Here is a 21,403-nt window from a genome sequence, read left to right on the forward strand (position 1 = left end):
ACCATTTAAAGTATTTCACAAAGAATTAAAAACCATTTAAATTATTTTAGGTGTTCTAACCTAAGGTGGCCCTGTATCATTACCTACCTAAGTCCATGGTCAGGTTTGGTAATCCCGATTATATATAATTGATAGAATCAATTTTCTCTGATTTAGGTTAAATAGTCATCCATGATGGCAAAATTTTATTCTTGATAACGGTAATAGACATTTTTGTTTAATGTATTGAGCTAGCTGAGAAAGTTTGGATGGAATTGCTTTAGCAAATTATTCCAATCCTAATAAACTGATGAAGGGACCTCAACTGTTTAATTGGTTGCTCCAGCAATTTCTAGTACTGTTATAATTAGATTACATATATGCATGCCCCCCTGTTGAAGATAGGATATTATAAATTTTAATAAATTTTCATTGAAGTAAATATTAAAAAAGAAAAAAGAAAAAAGAGAAAAAGTAATTCGGATGTATTTTATCTTAATTTTACAGCATCAAATGAAGGAGATATTTTTTGAGAAAAATGTTAATCATGATATAGTTTGAGGACCTAAGTGCTAATTATAGCACAGCTTAAGAACATCCAATAGTATTATCTTTTTTAGAAATACAAACTCTCTTTAAAAACATCCAATAATATTAAATATCATTTTCCAAAGAAGAAAAAAGTAATGTACCAAGAAATTTCCACGTTCTGGGCAATGGCAGCTACAATATATACTACTATAGCAATTATTAATTTGTGATGCAAATAGTTTCTTTTTAGTTGGTATATAAGAAGCATATATACTGAGAGTGTGATCACCATTCCACCACATCATCAAAGGGATATTTTATGCTAAGTTACGAAGTTGGGGGAGATAAGAGTACTTCTTTCCTTCCACAATTCAATGCAAGTATCGATGGATTTTCTTATTCCAAACCTAAACACTTCCATAATTGCATTATGTGCTATAGTAATCCTCGTTATCATCTCCTATCTTATCTTGCATAGAGGTGTTGACAAAAGCAAAGTAGCTATAGCCCCTGAGGCCAAAGGATCATGGCCCATAATTGGTCACCTTCCATTGTTAGGAGGATCCACTCCTCCACGTATAACATTGGGAGCCATGGCTAACAAGTATGGCCCACTCTTTACCATCCGCCTTGGAATTGAAAGGTTTTAACCAAAGGGTAAAAGATCAAATAAATGAGACTTACTTTACACAATGTCAAACACCTATATAAATACATGAGATAGGCTTATCACTAGCCTCTGCACACTTATCAGATCAAAAGTAAACCTAACCACTAAAACAATGCACATATATCATAACAACCAGCGGCATACAAGACTTATCCATAAACACCTAAGCATCCTAAGCCTTTACGCTATCATCCCCCCCTCAAGCGAAATGGGGGAGAAACCACATTGAGCTTGTCTCTGAGGTGTTTAAACCGAGCAGTGGAGAGAACCTTAGTAAAAATATCAGCTATATAATCAACAGTAGGAACATATCTAACCTCTAAAGTTCTCTATAAGACTTTGTCACGGACAAAGTGAACATCAACTTCAATGTATTTGGTACGGTTATGAAAAACATGATTTGCAGCTAAACACTCAGCACCCATGTTATCACACCAAAGTATAGGAATGCTAGGCAGAGAAAAGTTCAATTCCATAAACAATTGCTGTAGCCAAGAGATTTCTGCTGCACCAAGAGCAAGAGCTCTATATTCAGCTTCAGTACTAGATCGGGCCACTACATTCTGCTTTCTTGAAGACCATGAAACAAGTGTAGTACCCAAATAAATACAATAACCACTAATAGATTTTCGATCATCAAGGTTCGAAGCCCAATCAGCATCGGTAAAGCCAGACAAGGTGAGACGACGAGAAGGTCGAATAAGTAATCCCAAATGCTTTGTACCGTGAAGATAACAGAGCATTCGTTTACAAGCAGACCAATATACATCAGTTGGGTTATGCATAGACTGACTGAGTTTGTTAACAATAAAAGAAATCTCAGGTCTAGTAATAGTAAAATATTGCAGTGCTCCAACAGTACTCTGATAGAGAAAAGTATCTGGAAAAGAGTTACCAACCGTAGAGCCAAGTTGTGTGGAAGAACTAGCAGGTGAATGACTCTCTTTACAATCAATCATATTGGCACGATGCAAGAGATCAGTTATGTAACCTGGTTGAGATAAATTTAATCCATTCTCGGACCGATGAACTTGAACACCCAGAAAAGAATGTAGAGGGCCAAGATCTTTCAAAGAAAACATGAGATTTAGCTTAGTAACAAACTGATCTAAGGACTTGAGTGTTGTTACCTGTAATGATGATATCGTCAACATAGACGAGAGCCCAAATAATACCCATTGTGCTATGAAGAAGAAATAAGGAATCCATTTTGGAATTGTGAAATCCCCAATCACATAACATGAGCTTCAATTTGTTATACCATGCACGGGGAGCCTGACGCAATCCATACAATGAACGGTGAAGCTTGCAAACATCATTGGGTCAGTCTGGACTGATAAAACCATCAAGTTGTTTCATAAACACATCTTCAACAATGATTCCATTCAAAAAGGCATTATTAACATCAACTTGCCGTATGTCCCAATTACGTGAAATAGCGATTGAAAGAACAACACGAACCGTTGATGGCTTGATGACAGGGCTATAAGTCTCTAAGAAATCAAGGTCAGGCTTTTGATGAAAACCCTTGGCAACGAGACGGGCTTTATGTCGAAGGATGGAACCATCAGGATTTTATTTCAGCTTAAAAACCCATTTAGAACCAACGATTGGTTGATTGGTTGAGGGGGAACAAGAGTCCATGTCTTGTTTGCAGTAAGGGCTTTGACCAAAGGGTAAAGATAAAATAAATTAGACTTACTTTACACAATGTCAAACACCTATATAAATACATGAGATAGGCTTATCACTAGCCTCTGCACACTTATCAAATCAAAAGTAAACTTAACCACTAAAACAATGCACATATATCATAACAACCAGCGGCATACATGACTTATCCATAGGCACCTAAGCATCCTAAGCATTTACGCTATCAGGAATGCACCGAGCCTTGGTTGTGAGTAACTGTGAGATGGCTAAGGAATGCTTTACCATCAATGACTTGCAAGTTTTATCACGACCCAAACTAATCGCCACAAAGCACTTTAGCTACAACCACGCCATGTTTGGTTTTGCACCTTATGGAACTTATTGGTGCGAAATCCGTAAAATAACTACTTTGCACTTGCTCTCCAATCGCCGGATTGAGCTTCTTAAACATATTCGGATCGCAGAAGTGGCAATCTTCTTGAAACAGCTATATGGTTTTTGGACCGAGAAAAAGAACCTCTCAGACCAAGCTTTGGAGGAGATGAAACCATGCCGAGGTGACATGACTCTCAACGTGATCCTAAAAACGGTGGCTGGAAAGCGATACTCCACAGGCCCAGGGGACGTGGGAGGTAAAAAAGAATCATGGCAGACGCAAGAAGGCAATGAGGGAATTCTTTTATTTGGGGGGCTTGTTTGGCCAGGAGATGTCATTCCTTTTCTTCGGTTTTTAGATCTAGGAGGATATGAGAGAGTCATGAAGAAAACTGCCAAAGAATTAGATGATACGCTTGACAGATGGCTGCAAGAGCATAAAAGAAAGAGAGAAAGAGGTACTGATCAACTAGTTAAGGAAGAACAAGACTTTATGGACGTGATGCTCTCTGTGCCTGAGGATTACTCAGACATTGCAGGTCATGATGGTGATACAATCAATAAATCCACAACCTTGGTAATTGCGTATTAACTTTAGTACTTTAAAATAAATGTAAATTGTTTGTTTTCCATAAAATAAATGTTAATTGAAATTTATCATTTGCACTTTGATCAATTGCACATTGAGTTCTTGAATTTAAAAATTCACATCTAATTTTTAATTTATAATTTATTTCATATTTGTATATTGATTCCCAAATTGATTAAAGTTTAAAAAATTAGATAGTTTTCTAAATTAGTTTAAAATTTAATAGTTTTCTAAATTATTTTTTTTTCCATCTTGTTTGTAAATTGGAAAAAATAATCAATTTTTTAAAATTTTAATTTTTTAATTAATTTGGAAATTGAACTAATATAAAACAAATATCAAATTATGAAATGTTTTAAATTTTAAAATCTAATATGAAATTTGGCCAAAATATATGCAGATAATAAAGTGTAATTAACCCATAAAATAATATCCTGAAAAAAGGCATATTTTGCAGAATTTGGTTGTAGGGGGTACCGATACCACCACAGTTACGGTATCGTGGGCCATATCTTTGTTGCTAAACAACCGCCATGTTCTTAAAAAGGCCAAAGATGAACTAGATTCACATGTTGGAAGAATCCGATATCAACAAGCTGGTGTACCTACAAGCCATTGTTAAAGGGACTCTACGTCTATACCCTGCAGCTCCACTCTCAGGCCCGCGTGAATCGATTCAAGACTGCAACATAGGGGGCTACCATGTCCCAAAGGGTACCAGACTTATCACCAACATATGGAAGATCCAAACCGACCCAAAAATATGGGAGGACCCATTGGAGTTCAAGCCGGAGAGATTTTTGACCACTCAAAAAGATGTCGATCATAGGAGTCAGCTGCACTTTGAGTATATCCCATTTGGGAGTGGTAGAAGAGCGTGCCCTGGTGCTTCTTTTGGGCTGCAAATGGTAAACTTTTCGTTGGCTAGTTTTCTGCATGCTTTTGAAATCTCGACTCCGTCAGATGCCCCAGTTGATATGACAGAAAGCTTTGGACTAACAAATCCGAAAGCAACTCCACTTGATGTTCTCATCAAGCCTAGCCTCCCTTCCAAACTCTATCTGGATTGATAAAAGACCCAGGAAAAATAAGTGTATCTAAGTATCTCTATAAATAATTTCAGTACTATTTTTTTTTTTAATAAAAATATTTCAGTACTTAAAAGGCTAGTAGAAGGCTGTCAGTTTTATTAATTTTCATTTTATTATTGTAAAGTGTAAGAGAATATTACAATAATGAAAAAAAAATGGATATTTCCAGCTTTTGCACACTCGGTGCAGATTTTTTTTTTATTTAACAAGAGAAGTAATGGCACATCCATCTCCCTCGTTTTGTTATTAAATATATCAGTACGGATACATTTGGAAGAGTGTAGTAAAACAGTGGATTTACTAATCCATATTATTTGTTTGACAGAAAATAGCACGAATATCAAGGCGTAGAAAATCTGATAGGGCCTACCTTTTATCCGATGTACAATGGGAAAAATTTCTACTACTCCCGGAGTACTGACCATTCAATACTACTGCCTTATATTAATTAACATATGTCTCATTATTCCATGTCAGAAATGCTTGCTGTCTTTTCCGTTTCACGCCGTTTGTTCCTCGACTCTTTCTGCTCCCTTTTCCTCCTCCTCCCCCCCCCCCCCCCCCCCCCCCCGGCGGGCCTCTCTCTCTCTCTCTCTCTCTCTCTCTAATCGTTTTCCTCATTTCTTCTCAATATGGGTTTTAATATCTGTCCCTGTATTTTTTCTTTTGGTTGAATTTCTTTGTTCTTTTTTACAAATTGAACCATTTAAAAAAATAAATTCAAGCTTTGGAGCTGAATCGGAATGACAAAATCAGCAAAAATGATAAAATTAAATCCTCTAACACAACAATCCAAATTTCAAAATTGTTATTAATTGAAATTCAAATATTTTACAATAGTTGAATTACATATAGTGTCTCAAACATAAACTAAACCCATATTTCAAAACTTCCTCTTTTTTTTTTTCTCATTTCAAAACCTTATTTTACATAAATTTAAGTGAAAGAAAAATAAAAAAATAATAAAAAAGAAGAGGACAGTGATAGTGCAATGAGAATGAAGACCAAAGCCATACAGTAACAAGAAAGCTACTTTCTCATACTCTCTAACCCACCCAGCCGACCTCAACGCCTATTACTCTGCAAATTCTTTTTTTTTTTTCTCTTTTTATTTGTATAACAGCTCTGCATAATCATGATCCTCCACCGCCTTGTTGTGGTTCTCTGACCACGTTAGAGAAGAAATATGAGAAGAAAATAAAAAGAATTCTATTACTCTCTTGAAATAGAATACAAAAATACAAAAACTTCTCTCTCTTGGATTCTCACGTGGAATCTCTCCCTACACCTCCAATTCTCTCTGTAATTGCTCACTCTTCTCTCAAGCTCTCTCTGGAACTTAAACACTCTCTCTCTCGGAGTTTTTTTCTCAATATTCCTCACTTGGGATAATATTGAGCTTTGCTCACTTGGCTTGGTTTGCATGCAACGGGAAGGAGCCTATTTATAGGCTTACAAGGCCACAATCTTCAACAGCTTAGCCCACAATTGTTGATCAATTTGGAATTCGGTGCAGCAATGTCCATTTGTCAAAAATGGTGGCTGTGGTTGGTGCGGCTGTGGTTGGTGCGGCTGGACTTCACAATTCTCCCCCTCCAGCCGCATTTAAACTGATGGTCATCTGCCATCTATTCCAGCTATGTCTCTGCATAGCTTCAGCTTCTCTTGAGCAACAACTTTTGTTAGCATATCTGCTGGATTCTCTTTTGTGTGGATCTTCATCAGTTTCAGCAACTGTTGATCTATTACTTCGCGTATCCAATGATAGCGGATGTCAATGTGCTTTGTACGGGAATGATACATTGAGTTTTTGCTCAAATCCATGGTACTTTGGTTATCACAATGTATCTTGTAGTCTTCTTGCTTGATGCCCAATTTTGTGAGAAAACGCTTTAACCACAACATTTCCTTACCCGCTTCCGCTGCGGCAATGTACTCTGCTTCAGTAGTGGATAAAGCAACACACTTCTGCAATCTTGACTGCCATGACACAGCTCCCCCTGCAAAAGTGTAGAGATAACCTGATGTAGACTTTCTATTATCAGGGTCTCCGGCCATATCTGCATCTGTATAGCCTTCTAAGATTGGATCACCTCCCCCGTAGCACAAGCACAGCTTCGATGTATCTTTAAGATACCTGAGAATCCATTTGACTACTTCCCAGTGTTTCTTTCCAGGATTTGAAAGAAATCTGCTCACAACACCTACTGCATGAGCAATGTCTGGTCTGGTACACACCATTGCATACATCAGACTTCCTACCGCTGAAGAATATGGTACTGAAGCCATCTCCTCTATCTCTTCTTTGGGTGAGGGGCACATTCTCTTACTCAACTTAAAATGATTTGCAAGTGGAATGCTGACCGGTTTGGCTTTATCCATGTTGAATCTCTTTATCACCCGTTCAACATACTTCTCTTGAGATAGCCATAACCTTCTATTCTTCCTGTCTCGGATTATTTGCATTCCCAAAATTTGTTGAGCTGGTCCTAAGTCTTTCATATCAAAGGACTTAGATAATTCTTTCTTCAGCTGACTAATCTTCATTGCATCTTGTCCAACGATCAACATGTCGTCCACATATAGCAAAAGTGCAATGAAGTTTCCACCTGAAAATTTTTGAATATAAACACACTAGTCTGCTGCAGTCCTTTTATAACTTTGACTCACCATAAACGAGTCAAACTTCTTATACCATTGTCTTGGTGCTTGCTTGAGGCCATACAAGCTCTTCTTTAGCTTGCATACGAGGTTTTCTTTCCCTGAAACCTCAAATCCTTCTGGCTGCTCCATGTAGATTTCTTCATGTAAATCACCGTGAAGAAATGCTGTCTTCACATCCATCTGTTCAAGTTCTAGGTTTAGACTTGCTACTAAACCAAAAATGACTCGAATTGAAGTCATTTTTACCACTGGTGAAAAAATCTCATCAAAGTCAATTCCTTTCTTCTGAAGAAATCCTTTGACCACCAATCGAGCTTTGTGTTTCACCACCTTTCCGCTGCCATCTTTCTTGAGCTTGAACACCCATTTATTCTTTAGTGCCTTCTTTCCTGTTGGAAGCTCAACCAACTCATAAGTATGATTTTTCTGCAAGGATTCCATCTCATCTTGCATTGCTTGCAGCCACTTTTCCTTCTCTTGATGAGAAACAGCTTCCTGGAAACTCTCTGGCTCCCCCTCTTCAGTAAGCAGAATATACTCAGATTCTGGAAATCTCTTTGATGGAATTCGGCCTCGCTCAGATCTCCGAACTTGTAAACCACTGGTTTCAGGAGGTGTACCATCATCTGACCGCTGTGATGGCCCTGCAGCTGCTTGAGAGGATTGAGTCTCCCACTGCTCAATATCCCCTTCTTCCTCCTGGTCTGCTTCTGGTATATCTTCATGCACCTCATTATCTTCTGTGGCTATTTGTGCTGGTGCTGGATTAGGACAAAAATTCTCGGCACTAGAACTACAATTAGGAGACATTCTGGGCTTTTCAATGTCTTCCATTTTCTGGTTTTCATGGAATACTACATCCCCGCTTCTAATAACCTTCTTTGTTTTCGGGTCCCATAATCTGTATCCGAATTCTTCATCTCCATATCCTATAAAGATGCATGGAGTAGATCTTGCATCGAGCTTCTGTCTGAGCTCCTTGGATACATGTACATAAGCTAAACAACCAAACACTCTTAAATGAGAGTAGGAGGGAATCTTACCCGACCACATTTTCTCCGGAATTTCAAAATTCAACGGTACTGACGGTGATCTGTTGATTAAATAGCAGGTGGCACGAACAGCTTCTCCCTAGAATGGCTTTGGCAGCTTAGCCATACTGATCATACTTCTGACCTTTTCCATAATGGTTCGGTTCATTCTTTCGGCTATTCCATTATGTTGTGGGGTGCGAGGGACCGTCTTCTCATGTCGAATGCCGTGTCTTCTACAGTAGGCATCGAACTCCTTGGAAGTATACTCGCCTCCATTATCTGAGCGGAGGCATTTCAGCTTCTTTCCTGTTTCACGCTCTACCATGGTATGAAACAGTTTGAAGTAATCCAATACCTGGTCCTTTGTTTTCAAGAAATATACCCACACCTTCCGAGAAGCATCATCAATGAAGGTCAGGAAATACTTGTTGCCACCTAATGATTCCACCTCTATGGGACCACAAACATCAGAGTGCACCAGACTAAGCAACTCTGATTTTCTCGATGCAGAGGAACTGAAGGAGACTCTATGTTGCTTACCAAATAAGCAGTGACTACAAGGATCTAGTGCAGCATCCTTGCAAACAGTGATAAGCTTCTTCCTTGCCAAAGTGGACAATCCTTTTTCACTCATGTGACCGAGTCTCTGGTGCCACAGATTTTGAGACGCCTCTCCTTCTGCAATATTGAGGCTATCTGCACATATCTTCACATGAGTCTTGTACAGCGTTCCACAAATATGTCCTCGGGCGACAACTATGGCACCTTTCATCATTTTCCATGTGCCATTGCTGAAGTAGTTGTCATAGCCTTGCTTGTCTAAGGCTGCTCCCGAAAGTAGATTAAGCCGAAGATCTGGAACATGACGGATATCCTTCAAAGTGATTGTACAACCAACATTCGTTTTTACCTGAATATCACCAGTTCCTATAATCTTTGCAAAACTGGAATTTCCCATCTTTACCGTACCAAAGTCTCCTGATTTGTACGTTTTGAAGAAATCTCTGTGTGGAGTGACATGGTAGGATGCTGCAGTATCGACTACCCACTCAACATCTTGGGTTGATATATGAAGGCATGTCTCTTCTTCGGTGGAGCAGAGCGCCACTTCTCCTGTAACAGTGACTAGTGTCTCTCTATCCTTCTTCGGCTGATTACCTTGGAGTCTCTGCTCTCTCAACAACTTTCTGCAGTTCTTCTTCATGTGACCCTCCAGGCCACAATGATAGCACTTATATGATGATTTTCTACCGTCTGTAGATCTGTCTCTGCTCTTGCTCCTGCCTCTCCCCCTATCACGACCACCTCTTTGCTGTCTTCCTCTCTCTGTGACGAGGGCATGCGACTGATCCATGCCAATGTCCTTTCTCCTGGCCTCTTCATTAAATAGGGCATCCTTAACCATAGACATAGTAAGTTTGCCATTCGGGGCCGAATTGCCTAGAGAGACTACCAATGTCTCCCAACTGTCTGGAAGAGAGCTTAGAAGTAGGAGGGCTTGATCCTCATCCCCTAGTTGATAATCCACAGCAGATAGTTGATTTACCAAGCTCTGGAACTCACTGGTATGCTCGGCTACAGAAGTTCCACTCTGTAATTTTAAATTTACCAATCGCTTAAGCAACAGGGCTTTGTTCCGAGCAGTCTTGGCCTGGTACATGTCCTCCAATTTTATCCAGAGGACATATGCATCCGTTTCCTTCGCTACATGATGGAAGACACTGTGGTCGATCCATTGCCTGATCTGACCGATCATTTTCTTGTTTAATTTCTTCCACTCTGCTACTTTGTTGGGATCGGGGTTTTCTCCTTTAGCTTTTATAGGATCAAACAGATCCTTACAATTGAGGAGATCTTCCATCCGAGGTCTCCAAAGTGTATAATTTGTGGCAGTGAGCTTAACCATAGCTCCCGAAGATGATTCTTCCATTGACATTATGGCTTGACCAAAAAATGGAGCTGAATTTGGCAAAACGGAGTTAACCGTTGCGTCCGGAACGGCCGAAAATGGTGAACTTGACTCTTCCAGGGTCAAAATATAATTACCAGAAATTTTGGGGCAAAACTGTAATTTCATAAACTTTCTGGGTCAACCTGCAAATACAGAAACTTCAGGGGTCAATCAGTAATTTCCAATAATTCAGGGGCTGTTCTGTAATTTCAAAAAATATTGATGACGTGGCAGATTGTGCTGACGTGTCAACACGTGGCAGATGACGTGTCGGCTGGCGTGGCAGATGACGTGGCAGCTTGGGCTGATGTGGCAACACGTGGCAGATGACGTGTCGGCTTGCATGGCTGACGACGTGTCGGCTGGCGTGGCAGATGACGTGGCAGAGTGCGCTGACGTGTCTGTTGACGTGGTCGTCTTCAACCTCCAGACGGCGCGTGCGGCGCGTGACTTGTTGCAGAAATCTTCAGGCGGCGCGTGCGGGCGCGTGAGACGGTGTCTTTCTCTCCGGAAAACTTGTGTGTTCTCGTCTCGTCGACTACTTTCACCTGGTATTGTCAAATTAATTATTTGAGCAATTTTTCGAAACACCAACCTGAAGAACAGTGGCTCTGTTTCTTCAAATTTTGAACCCAAGCTCTCGACTTGGGGCTCTGATACCACTTGTTGTGGTTCTCTGACCACGTTAGAGAAGAAATATGAGAAGAAAATAAAAAGAATTCTATTACTCTCTTGAAATAGAATACAAAAATACAAAAACTTCTCTCTTTTGGATTCTCACGTGGAATCTCTCCCTACACCCTCCAATTCTCTCTGGAATTGCTCACTCTTCTCTCAAGCTCTCTCTGGAACTTAAACACTCTCTCTCTCGGAGTTTTTTTCTCAATATTCCTCACTTGGGATAATATTGAGCTTTGCTCACTTGGCTTGGTTTGCATGCAACGGGAAGGAGCCTATTTATAGGCTTACAAGGCCACAATCTTCAACAGCTTAGCCCACAATTGTTGATCAATTTGGAATTCGGTGCAGCAATGTCCATTTGTCAAAAATGGTGGCTGTGGTTGGTGCGGCTGTGGTTGGTGCGGCTGTGGTTGGTGCGGCTGGACTTCACACGCCTCCCTTTATGATCAAGCCCCTCTTCACTTTTTCTCCTGCCAATTCTCTCTTCACCTTCAAACATTACACACGAAACCAGAAGTGAACAGCTGAACGAGTTGAAAGACCTGTCTGGAAGTGGGTTCCGTTTCAGAATCGGTAGAGCCTCGAAGAGATGATACGGATATGAAGAAAATAGGAGCAAAACGGCGTTTCACAGAAAGGCATGACAATGCTTTCTGACGTAGAAAAATGATACACATGTAAATCCGTGAGTGGCAGTGGTACTGAGTGGCCAGTACTCCGGCAGTATAAAATTTTCCGTACATGGGATGGTACAAATCAAGGGGGGCTGCTGTTGAGTTTAAGTGGATTAGCTTTCACTTTTTTTTTTCTTTTTATCCAAAAATCACTTATTCCTTTTTCTTTTTTTTTCCTGGTTCTTTCTAAAACATCGTTTCCTTTCTTTTTTTTTTATTTTCTTTGCCGTGGTAAGTTGGAAAATTTAAACGCATGGATTTTTTTTTTTCCCTGAAAAATTCCTTCTTTTTTCCCCCATTCTCATGGTATATTTTGAAAGGTAAAAACTGATTTTTTTTTTCTAAAACATTTTTTTTTTCTTTTGTTGGAAAGTAGAGACTAATTTTTATTTTTTAATGTAATTTATTTTCTCAATTTTCTCAATATTATATAACTTTAATAATGTACTAGTATTATAAATAATAATCAAAGCAAAATTTAATATATTATGGATAATATAATACTTTAGATTAGATGAAACTTTTTTATAACTTTTGAAAAGTTAAAAATTTTAAATTCATAACTTATTTTAATTTCTTATCTCTCTCTTATACATCGTTGGATTACATCATTTTAATAGCCATAATTATTTATCAAAAACCTGAGTACAAGAAACTGGCCCATGCAAGTATTATCATAGATAATAATCAAAATTATATTTAATATATTTATGGATAATGTAATTATTTAATATAATTATATGAATGATAATAAAAAAATCAATTTAATTTATTTAAAATAATCCAGTTATTTGTACAAAAGTCTATAAATAATAATAAAAATTAAAAGTTTTTGTTAAAATAATTTTTTATAAAAATTTATAGTACAATACGATTTTGCACTAAATATTATACAACAATAATACAATGTGGCACATTACATTACAATACGATATAAATTAATATAATACATGCTAATATAATCTTGCATCCCCAATGTACCCGAAATGCACGTGTGTTGTATAAAACTATTGCAAATTCCATTCAAAGCAAAAAAATAAAAATAAAAAGCTACGTAAATTGGTAAGCTTTAAATTATGAATTCCAAGATTTTCATTCACTATTTAAGATTATATAAACAAAATGAAGTGTATTTAGCACTTATGCCCCTTAATTATTGATTATTTGCACTTTGATCCTTGATTTACTTTTTTAAGCATTTTAATTCTTAAACTTTAATTTTTTTTGCACTTTGACCCTTTGACCATTTTTTTCTATTTTTAGCAATTTTGAAACATAAAAAATACTTGATATAACATTCATGGATCTTTTAAAATTATTTGATCTTATAATTTTATTATTGTTGTGAGTGATTTACATGCCTCAAAACTACTAAAACAATATACAAAAATAAGTTAAAGAACTAAAATGCAACCCAAAAAACAAAAAAGAAGGTAATGGACCAAAGCAATTAAAAAAAAAAAAAAAACCAAAGTATAAGAGCTTAATACTCCATAAGGCTTCGGATCAGGCGTTTAAACTGGCGGAAAATATATGCAATGATTAACTAATGAAGATATAACGGTTAAATGATAAGGTGGATTTTATTAAAAAAATTAAAATATATATATATATATATATATGTGTGTGTGTGTGTGTATATATATATCTATAATTTTTTGGTGATTGGGATTCGAACTAAGAAAATAAAATTGAACAAAAACCCTTTTTTTTTTTTACTTTTTTTTTTTTTGTTTTTTGAAAGTAAGATCCATATTCTATAAAGAAGAAATAGAAGTAACATCATTTTAGAGTAGAGTAGATAAATAATCCGGTCCCTCTCTCTATCCAAATGACAGGATTAAAAAAAAAAAAAATCCATATTTGGGTAAAGCATGAGCCACTTTATTACAACTTCTAGGAACGTACAAATATTCGGCACTCCTAAAGGATCCTTCAACAGCATAGCTCTTTTCAATGAATGTAACCTCATTAATAGCCCTATAACACGCGAGTCACTCTCTAAAACACAGTCAAGAAAACCACGCTCCATTAGCAAACTTCATACCTTCAAGAACACGCGAGTCACTCTAAAAAACACAGTCAAGAAAACCACGCTCCATTAGCAAACTTCATACCTTCAAGAACTGCCATAAGCTCAGTTGCCAATGGAGATAATGGTTGAGAGAAACTTTTTGACATAGCTTGTAACACCTCGTCCCGAACCATGTCAGAATTTTTACACGTTGATCGAGGTTGACCGTTGACTTTGACTTTGACCGTTGACCAAAGGGGTCAAAAGTTGACTTTTTGACTCGGTTGGAATTCTAGGTTGACTGAGGTACCGTTACGAAGTACACGTTGGCACGAGTTCGTAGACTAGTAGCACGTTGAAAACGGAGCTACGGTTTGAAAGTTATGAACAAAACAAGTTGAGGTCCAAACTGTCCAAGGGGTGCCAGAGTTGACTTTTTATTCATGCAAGGTTGAGCTTTGACTCATGCATGGTTGTGAAGTACTCATCGATACAAGTCCGTAGACTAGCGGCACGTCCGATTTGGACATGTGGTTTGAAAGTTATAGACCTGTAAAGTTTTTCAAATACTGTATTATTTTAATATTATTTTTGAACATGTAACGATGTGCCACGTGTGACTTAATGAATATGACCATGTGTCACCTTGGTGAGATGCCACATGTCAACCATGTATAATATCATGTTATTTTATTATTATTTTATATAATATTGTTTTTATTATTATTTAATTATTTAATTATTTTTATTTCTTTTTATTTTCCTTTTTCTTTTTCTTTTTCTTTTTTTTTCTTTTCCCCACGTGGGAAAAAAGCGCACGGGCCCTTCTTCTTCTTCCTCTTCTTCTTCTTCTTTCTTTTCTTCTTCCTTCTCCTTCATTTTCTCTCCCTCCGGCCAGTGATGAGCGGAGGGAGGAGGCGAGCTCGGCCGCCAATTTTCACGGTCACCGGCCGCCGGACGCGCCCCGATCGAGCCGGAGAAGCCGCCGGCCGGAAAAATTTCTCTCTCTTCTTTTCTTGTGTTTTCCGGCCAGCCCAGTCCAAATTGCCACCCCTCTCCTCCTATTTTGGGTCCTTTGAGTCCAGATATGGCCTTCAATCTCAAAAATTCGAAACGGTTTGGGAGATACGAGGAATTGAAAACCGGCCGAAGCTTTCCGGCCACCTCCGACGGAATTGGGGTCGATAGAGACCGGTAATGCGATCCTCGTTCCACGAGCTTCGATTTGGTATATTATTCGACTATTTTGGATAACGTTTGTGTTTGACCCCCCGGGTACCGGGTATTATTTACCCGATTAAAATATTAATTTATTTGACTGTGTGTGAATTGTGTTTTAGGAGCACGGGTGAGTCATGGAATTGATCCCATGGTGGATCTTAGGTTAATTACGTGCTCCAGGTGAGTGACCCACCTTCAAATTAATTTCGGGAATTAAATTGATGAATATTATGTGTGATTTGAATATTTGGAAATTATATTCTATATGCCAAATATTTAATTGATTATTGTGGAAATTATTGGTGAATTTATTTTGATTAAAGAAATATGCATTATATAAATTTATGCCATGTGAAATTATTTTATGGTTTTGAGAATTTTGAAATTCTTGTGGTTTTAACATTAAATCGGGCATGATTTACTTTTCAAATATTTCAAGAAAAATATTTGTTTATGTTGGTGACTCCAATTTTTATAAAATATGCCCATGGAATATTGTGAGATTTAATTATTATATTTCGAGAAATTATTTATGCTATTGGGAAAATGTGAACATTTGAATTGGTGGATTTGGGAGTTGGTGGATTTGAAAATCATGGGATTTATGGTGTTGAGTATAAAGAAACTGTGGAGAATTTCCGAGTTCAAGCGGATGGAATAAACCTGCTCTGTTTATGCAAAATGTGAGATTTGATATATAAATTAAATATGTGGATTTTATGATTTTTAGATGCACCGTGCACGTACTGGTGTTCTGTTTATATGTGATATGGTTATGTGCACACGGATGTGATTAGCGCGCAGGTGGGTGTGAGTAGTGCGCAGGTGATATTATGAGGTTGTCCTGTGGTTGCCATCGGATGAGGGTAGGCCACCCCTCCATGGCCGGGACACCAGTTAGCAGCGGCGCAGTGGGACGCCACGCGACCGTATGCCGGTTTCTTTCTATAACCTCCTGTCTGGCGGTACCTTGGGACACTGGGTACTGTTGGCGCCACTGGTATATAGTGGGTGCATCAAGTGATTTTCAGAACTGGAATTTTAAAATAAATATTTTGATATTGTATTGGAATTAAAAATATAATTATTACTGTTTCTGGTATTTATTTGATGTCTTGGTTTTCGGGGAATACGAACAAAGGGTTTTGTGAAAAGGTTTTAAAATGGGAACTTTTCCAACCGAGAGAATTGTAAGGGTTTTGAGAGAAATTATTATTTCCAATTAATTATTATTTATCTACTTTATTACCGTGGTATTATATTGTGTAGTAGTCAGGGTCACTCACTGAGATGATTAGCATCTCATATTTTCAAATTCCGTTCCTCTAGGTACCAGGTTGTCGGTGTTCATTCGGAGCGGACTTGATCTTCGTCGCTGTCTTAGTTCGTGAAGTACCCTGTTCTTCTTTTATTGCAGTTGTAATATTTCTTTCATCTTTGTTGTATTCAGTTGATTAGCACTTCATAAAGCTCTGTATACTATTTGGATACTTATTTATTTATTTATGCACTAAGTTACTGCTGTTATTATTTGAAGTGCTAAAATTTGTGGAATCAATTTGTAGTATTGTGGGAGGAATAAGGGGATGTTTATAGAAGTGTGTTTTTAGTGCAGGTAATTTTTTTTTTTTTTTGTTAGTCCTACCCTTAGGGGAGGTGCTGCCGGATTTTCCGTTGGAAGGTTCGGTAGTATTTCCCTGGGATCAGGGCTTGTCTAGGGTTCCGAGGAGGAATTCTAGATGGGTTTTGACATAGCTGCCATCAGATCACCCGCCCTGACTATTGATTCCGATCAATAACAATGCTAAAACCCTCACCGTTAACCCACCTGCAAAATAACCTAACGGTATGTATGCAGCTGTACTGCCCACTGCACCCACGGCGGAGTACGGACTTGGGGTCTATGGAGTCAAAGAAGAGAACCGACTAACAGATTTGGGTTCGCGTACGTAGCTTGCTAAGGTTTGGCGAGGAAAAGGAAAAACGAAAACAGGGGGCTGTGAAACACTTTTAGAAAATGATTTTTTTGGCACGACCCGCACACTACAAGTGGTGGCCAGACTCAGAATTAATTTGCTTTCCAACCATTATCACTAGCCAAAGGACCTCCAACCGCCGGCTTGAGCTTCTTAAACACATTCGGATATCCGAAGTTGCAATATTCTTGAAACAACTCTATGGCTTTTGGTCCGAGAAAAGGGACCTCTCGGACAAAGCTTTGGTGGAGATGAAACAATGGCTAGGTGACATGACTCTCAACGTGATTCTTAGAATGGTGGCTGGAAAGCGCTACTCTGTTGGTCTGGGGGATGCGGGAGGACATGAGAGTGAATCACGGCCGATGCAGAAGGCAATCAGGGAATTCTTTCATTTTCTCGGCTTGTTTGTTCATGGGGATGCCATTCCTTATTTTGGGCGGTTGGATTTGGGAGGATATGTGAAAGCCATGAAGAAAACTGCAAAAGAATTAGATGATACGTTTGACAAATGGCTGCAAGAACACAAAAGAAAGAGAGGAGGTACTCATCAACTAATTAACGAAGAACAAGACTTTATGGACGTCATGTTGTCTGTGCTTCAGGAGACCTTACCAGTTTTGATGCTGATACTATCAATAAGTCCACAACCTTGGTATGTACTTATTAAATATTAAATTTAGTACTCTAATATAATGGTAAAATACTTGCAAAAAAGAAAAAAAAATGATAATAATAATAATAAAATTGTTAATTTTTCATAAAATAAGAATTAACTGCATTTTAAAATCTTGTATTTTCATTAGATTGTAAATTGAACCTTAAATTTAAAATATTTCATATCAGATCTTTAATTGAAAATTTGTTTTACATTTATCCTATTCTAAATTGATCATTTCCTAAATTAACTAACAAAAAAAATTACAAATTTAAAAAAATAACTTGTTTTTTTTTTAATTTAAAAACAAAATAGAAAAAAATGATTAATTGATTAATGATAAAATTAGTTAATTTTTTTAATTTTTTAAACTTTATATTATTCAATTTAGAAATTCAATTTTTCCTAAATTAACTAACAAAAAAAATTACAAAATGAAAAAATAACTTGTTTTTTAATTTAAAAACAAAATAGAAAAAAATGATTAATTGATTAATGATAAAATTAGTTAATTGTTTTAATTTTTTGAACTTTATATTATTCAATTTAGAAATTCAATTTTTCCTAAATTAACTAACAAAAAAAATTATAAATTGAAAAAAATAACTTATTTTTTTAATTTAAAAACAAAATTTAATTGATTAATGATAAAATTAGTTAATTGTTTTAATTTTTTTAAACTTTATATTATTCATTTTAGAAATTAAACTAATGTAAAATAAATTATAAATTAAAATATGATATAAAATGGTTTAAATTTGAAAATCTAATATGCAGTCTAACTATATTATAGAATGTTAAATTGTAATTAATCCATAAAAATACAATCCTAAGACAATGTGGATTTTGCAGAATACGATTGCAAGGGTGTCAATACCAACATAATTATGGTTGTTAAATTACTATTGATTTCAAAAATTTAAATCAATAGGATGTGGATTTATTATGTATATTAGGTTATCAGATTTTGTATTTAACATCCATAACATGGGCTGTATCTTTGCTGCTAAATAACTGCCATGTTCTAAAAAGGCCAAAGATGAAATATACACACGTGTTGGCCGTGAAAGAGTTGTGGAAGAGGCCGATATCAACAAGCTGGCGTACGTACAGGCCATTGTTAAAGAGTCACTACGTCTCTACCCTGCAGCACCACTGTCAGGTCCGTGTGAATTCACTGAAGATTGTAACATAGGAGGCCGCCACGTCCCAAAGGGTACTAGACTTATAACGAACCTATGGAAGATCCAAACCGACCCGAAAATATGGAAGGACCTGTTCGAGTTCAAGCCGGAGAGATTTCTGACCACCTACAAAGATATTGATTATAGGAGTCAGCATTTTGAGTATATTGCATTTGGTAATCGTAGAAGAGCGTGCCCTGGTGCTTCTTTTGCGCTGCAAATGGTGAAATTTTGCATGCCTTTGAAATCTTGACTCCCTCGGATGCCCCGGTCGATATGACAGAAAGCTTTGGACTTACAAATCAAAAAGCTACTCCACTTGAAGCTCTCATCAAACCTTGCCTTCCTTGCGAGCTCTATGTGTCCATAGAAAAAAAGACCTAAGAACAATAATTAATGTGTGCATATAAATAATCTCAGTTCTTGCATGCTAGTAGAAGGCTGTCAGTTTTATTAATTTTCTCTTTATTACTTTAATATATACCTAAAAGAACATTAAAATAATGGAAAACAAATGGCTATTAATTTCCAGATTTTTCATGCCTTGGTTTAGAATTATTATTTTTATTTTTATTATTATTATTTTTTGGCAGAAGAAATGATTGCACAGCCCAAAAGCGAAGATATTGCTACTTCTTTTTGTTAGTAAATATATCACTCAGCGCACTTGTATCATGTAGAATTGCACACAGTAAATTCCATAAAAGAAAATAAAAAATCTATGGTTTTGTGTACGCTTTAAATTATGAATATCAAAATTTGCATTTACTATTTAAGATTGCAGAAACAAAATAATCAACGGTACTAAGTACTTATGCATTTTTAATTATTAAGTTTTTGCACTTGGTTTCACGATTTATTTAGCACTTTAATTATTAAACTTCAATTATTATTATTATTATTATTATTATTATTTTTTACACCTTGGTTCTTTCAATATTTTTTAAAGATTTTTTTTAACAGTTTTGAAATATATAAAGCACTTAATGTAACATATATAGAACTTCTAAAATTGTCTGATTTTCAAATTTCGTTGTCTTAATTATTACTGTAAGTGCTTTACATGCTTCAAAACTATTAAAAAGCACAAAAAAAAAAAAAAAACTGAAGTTAAAGTAGCCCAAATAATAATAATAATAATAATAATAATAATAATAACCAAGTACAAATACTGAGCCGTAGCGGCTAAAAATCCAATAATGAATATTAATTAATTTCTTAACAAAATATATATATATATATATATGTATGTATGTATGTATGTATAGATATATGATTAGGATTCGAACCTTAAAAAAAAAAAAAAAAAACCTGAAGCGGTATTCTTGGCAATTTTTTTCATAGCATCACCTATATACTCTCTTTCTTTCTTTCTTTCTTTTTTTTTTTTTTTTTTTTTTTTTGTTTTGGGGGGGGGGGGGGGGGGGGGGGGGGGGTGGGGGGGTGAAGCATCACGTATTGTATAAAAACGTAAACTGAGTCCAAATTTGTGTCGTCTTTCTTATTTGAAAAAAAATAACAATAATAAGAATGTAAGCTTTCTTTCTGTTAAGTTTCTACGTAAAAGCAAAATATATCGCATATATCTTATCAATATCATTAGTTGAGTGTGGTTTGAACATTAATAACGTACAGCCAGACAGATTATAACCTCGACCAGATTTCCATTGAACTCGGACATTTTTATCATAACCAGACTATTCCGTATATTGTCCAATCAAATTACGATACCACCGATACGCGTGGGTAAATTTCAATTTTCAAGATAGATAACATTTTTTATTGATTGTAATTATACAAACAATTATCAATCTTTGCTAAAGTAAAAAAACCACCCTGATCAATATCCATTTAACGATTTTTTTAGATGAAATAGTTACCGAAATTATTTATTTATTTTTTCTTGAGTTAATAGTCAGCGAAAATTAAACATCTGTTATAATTAATAATTATTGCCACATTGATTTTTAAGCAATATTTTACCATTCTATATCTCAATGCAAAAATTGCACTTGATTTGCAGAGTCTGATTTCCCGAGGCACGATAGGACTACAGTTACCTTACTACTAAACAAACCCAGTTAGTTTTGTTCTTTCAGTAAATAACAAACCTGGTTACTTGGTTCTAAAACTTTATTTGTTTATTTATTTACTTTTTTTTTCTTTTTTTTGATTGGTGAGAAAGAAAATAAAAGAAAGGGAAAGGAAAGAAAAGAAAGAGAAAAGAAAATCAACTCTGGAAGTTTCTGAAAAGGTCTAAATAGACTTTTCCACAGTTTCTAATACACACATACCAGTATTTATACAATGAAATAAGTTTTTACAAACACAAATGTGGTGCTGATCTGGACTAACAAACATAAAACCTGGCAAAAGAGAAAAAATCACATTCTAACCATAAATGCCACCTCATTGTTACATAAAACCAACAACAGTCCCTAATATTTTTGCACTTTGC

General features: G+C 36.3%; 1 protein-coding gene and 2 pseudogenes across 1 annotated transcript; 2 read left to right on the forward strand and 1 right to left on the reverse strand.

The window, feature by feature from the left end:
- Positions 1-1,509: 1,509 nt before the first annotated feature.
- On the reverse strand, positions 1,510-2,334 carry LOC112492003 (uncharacterized mitochondrial protein AtMg00810-like). The gene has a single exon (XM_048475284.1). It carries the CDS (start codon positions 2,332-2,334, stop codon positions 1,510-1,512), a length of 825 nt encoding a protein of 274 aa, XP_048331241.1.
- A 664-nt stretch (positions 2,335-2,998) lies between these two features.
- Positions 2,999-5,052, forward strand: LOC107420321 (cytochrome P450 CYP82D47-like; annotated as a pseudogene).
- An 11,923-nt stretch (positions 5,053-16,975) lies between these two features.
- Positions 16,976-19,626, forward strand: LOC107420322 (cytochrome P450 CYP82D47-like; annotated as a pseudogene).
- Positions 19,627-21,403: the final 1,777 nt, after the last annotated feature.

The sequence above is a fragment of the Ziziphus jujuba genome, chromosome 5 (genome assembly GCF_031755915.1).
Source record: "Ziziphus jujuba cultivar Dongzao chromosome 5, ASM3175591v1".
In the NCBI taxonomy this organism is placed as follows: Eukaryota; Viridiplantae; Streptophyta; class Magnoliopsida; order Rosales; family Rhamnaceae; genus Ziziphus; species Ziziphus jujuba.

Coding starts and splice junctions, on each gene's coding strand:
- LOC112492003 (XM_048475284.1), bottom strand. CDS start 2,334: ATGTTGACGATATCATCATTACAGGTAACAACACTCAAGTCCTTAGAT.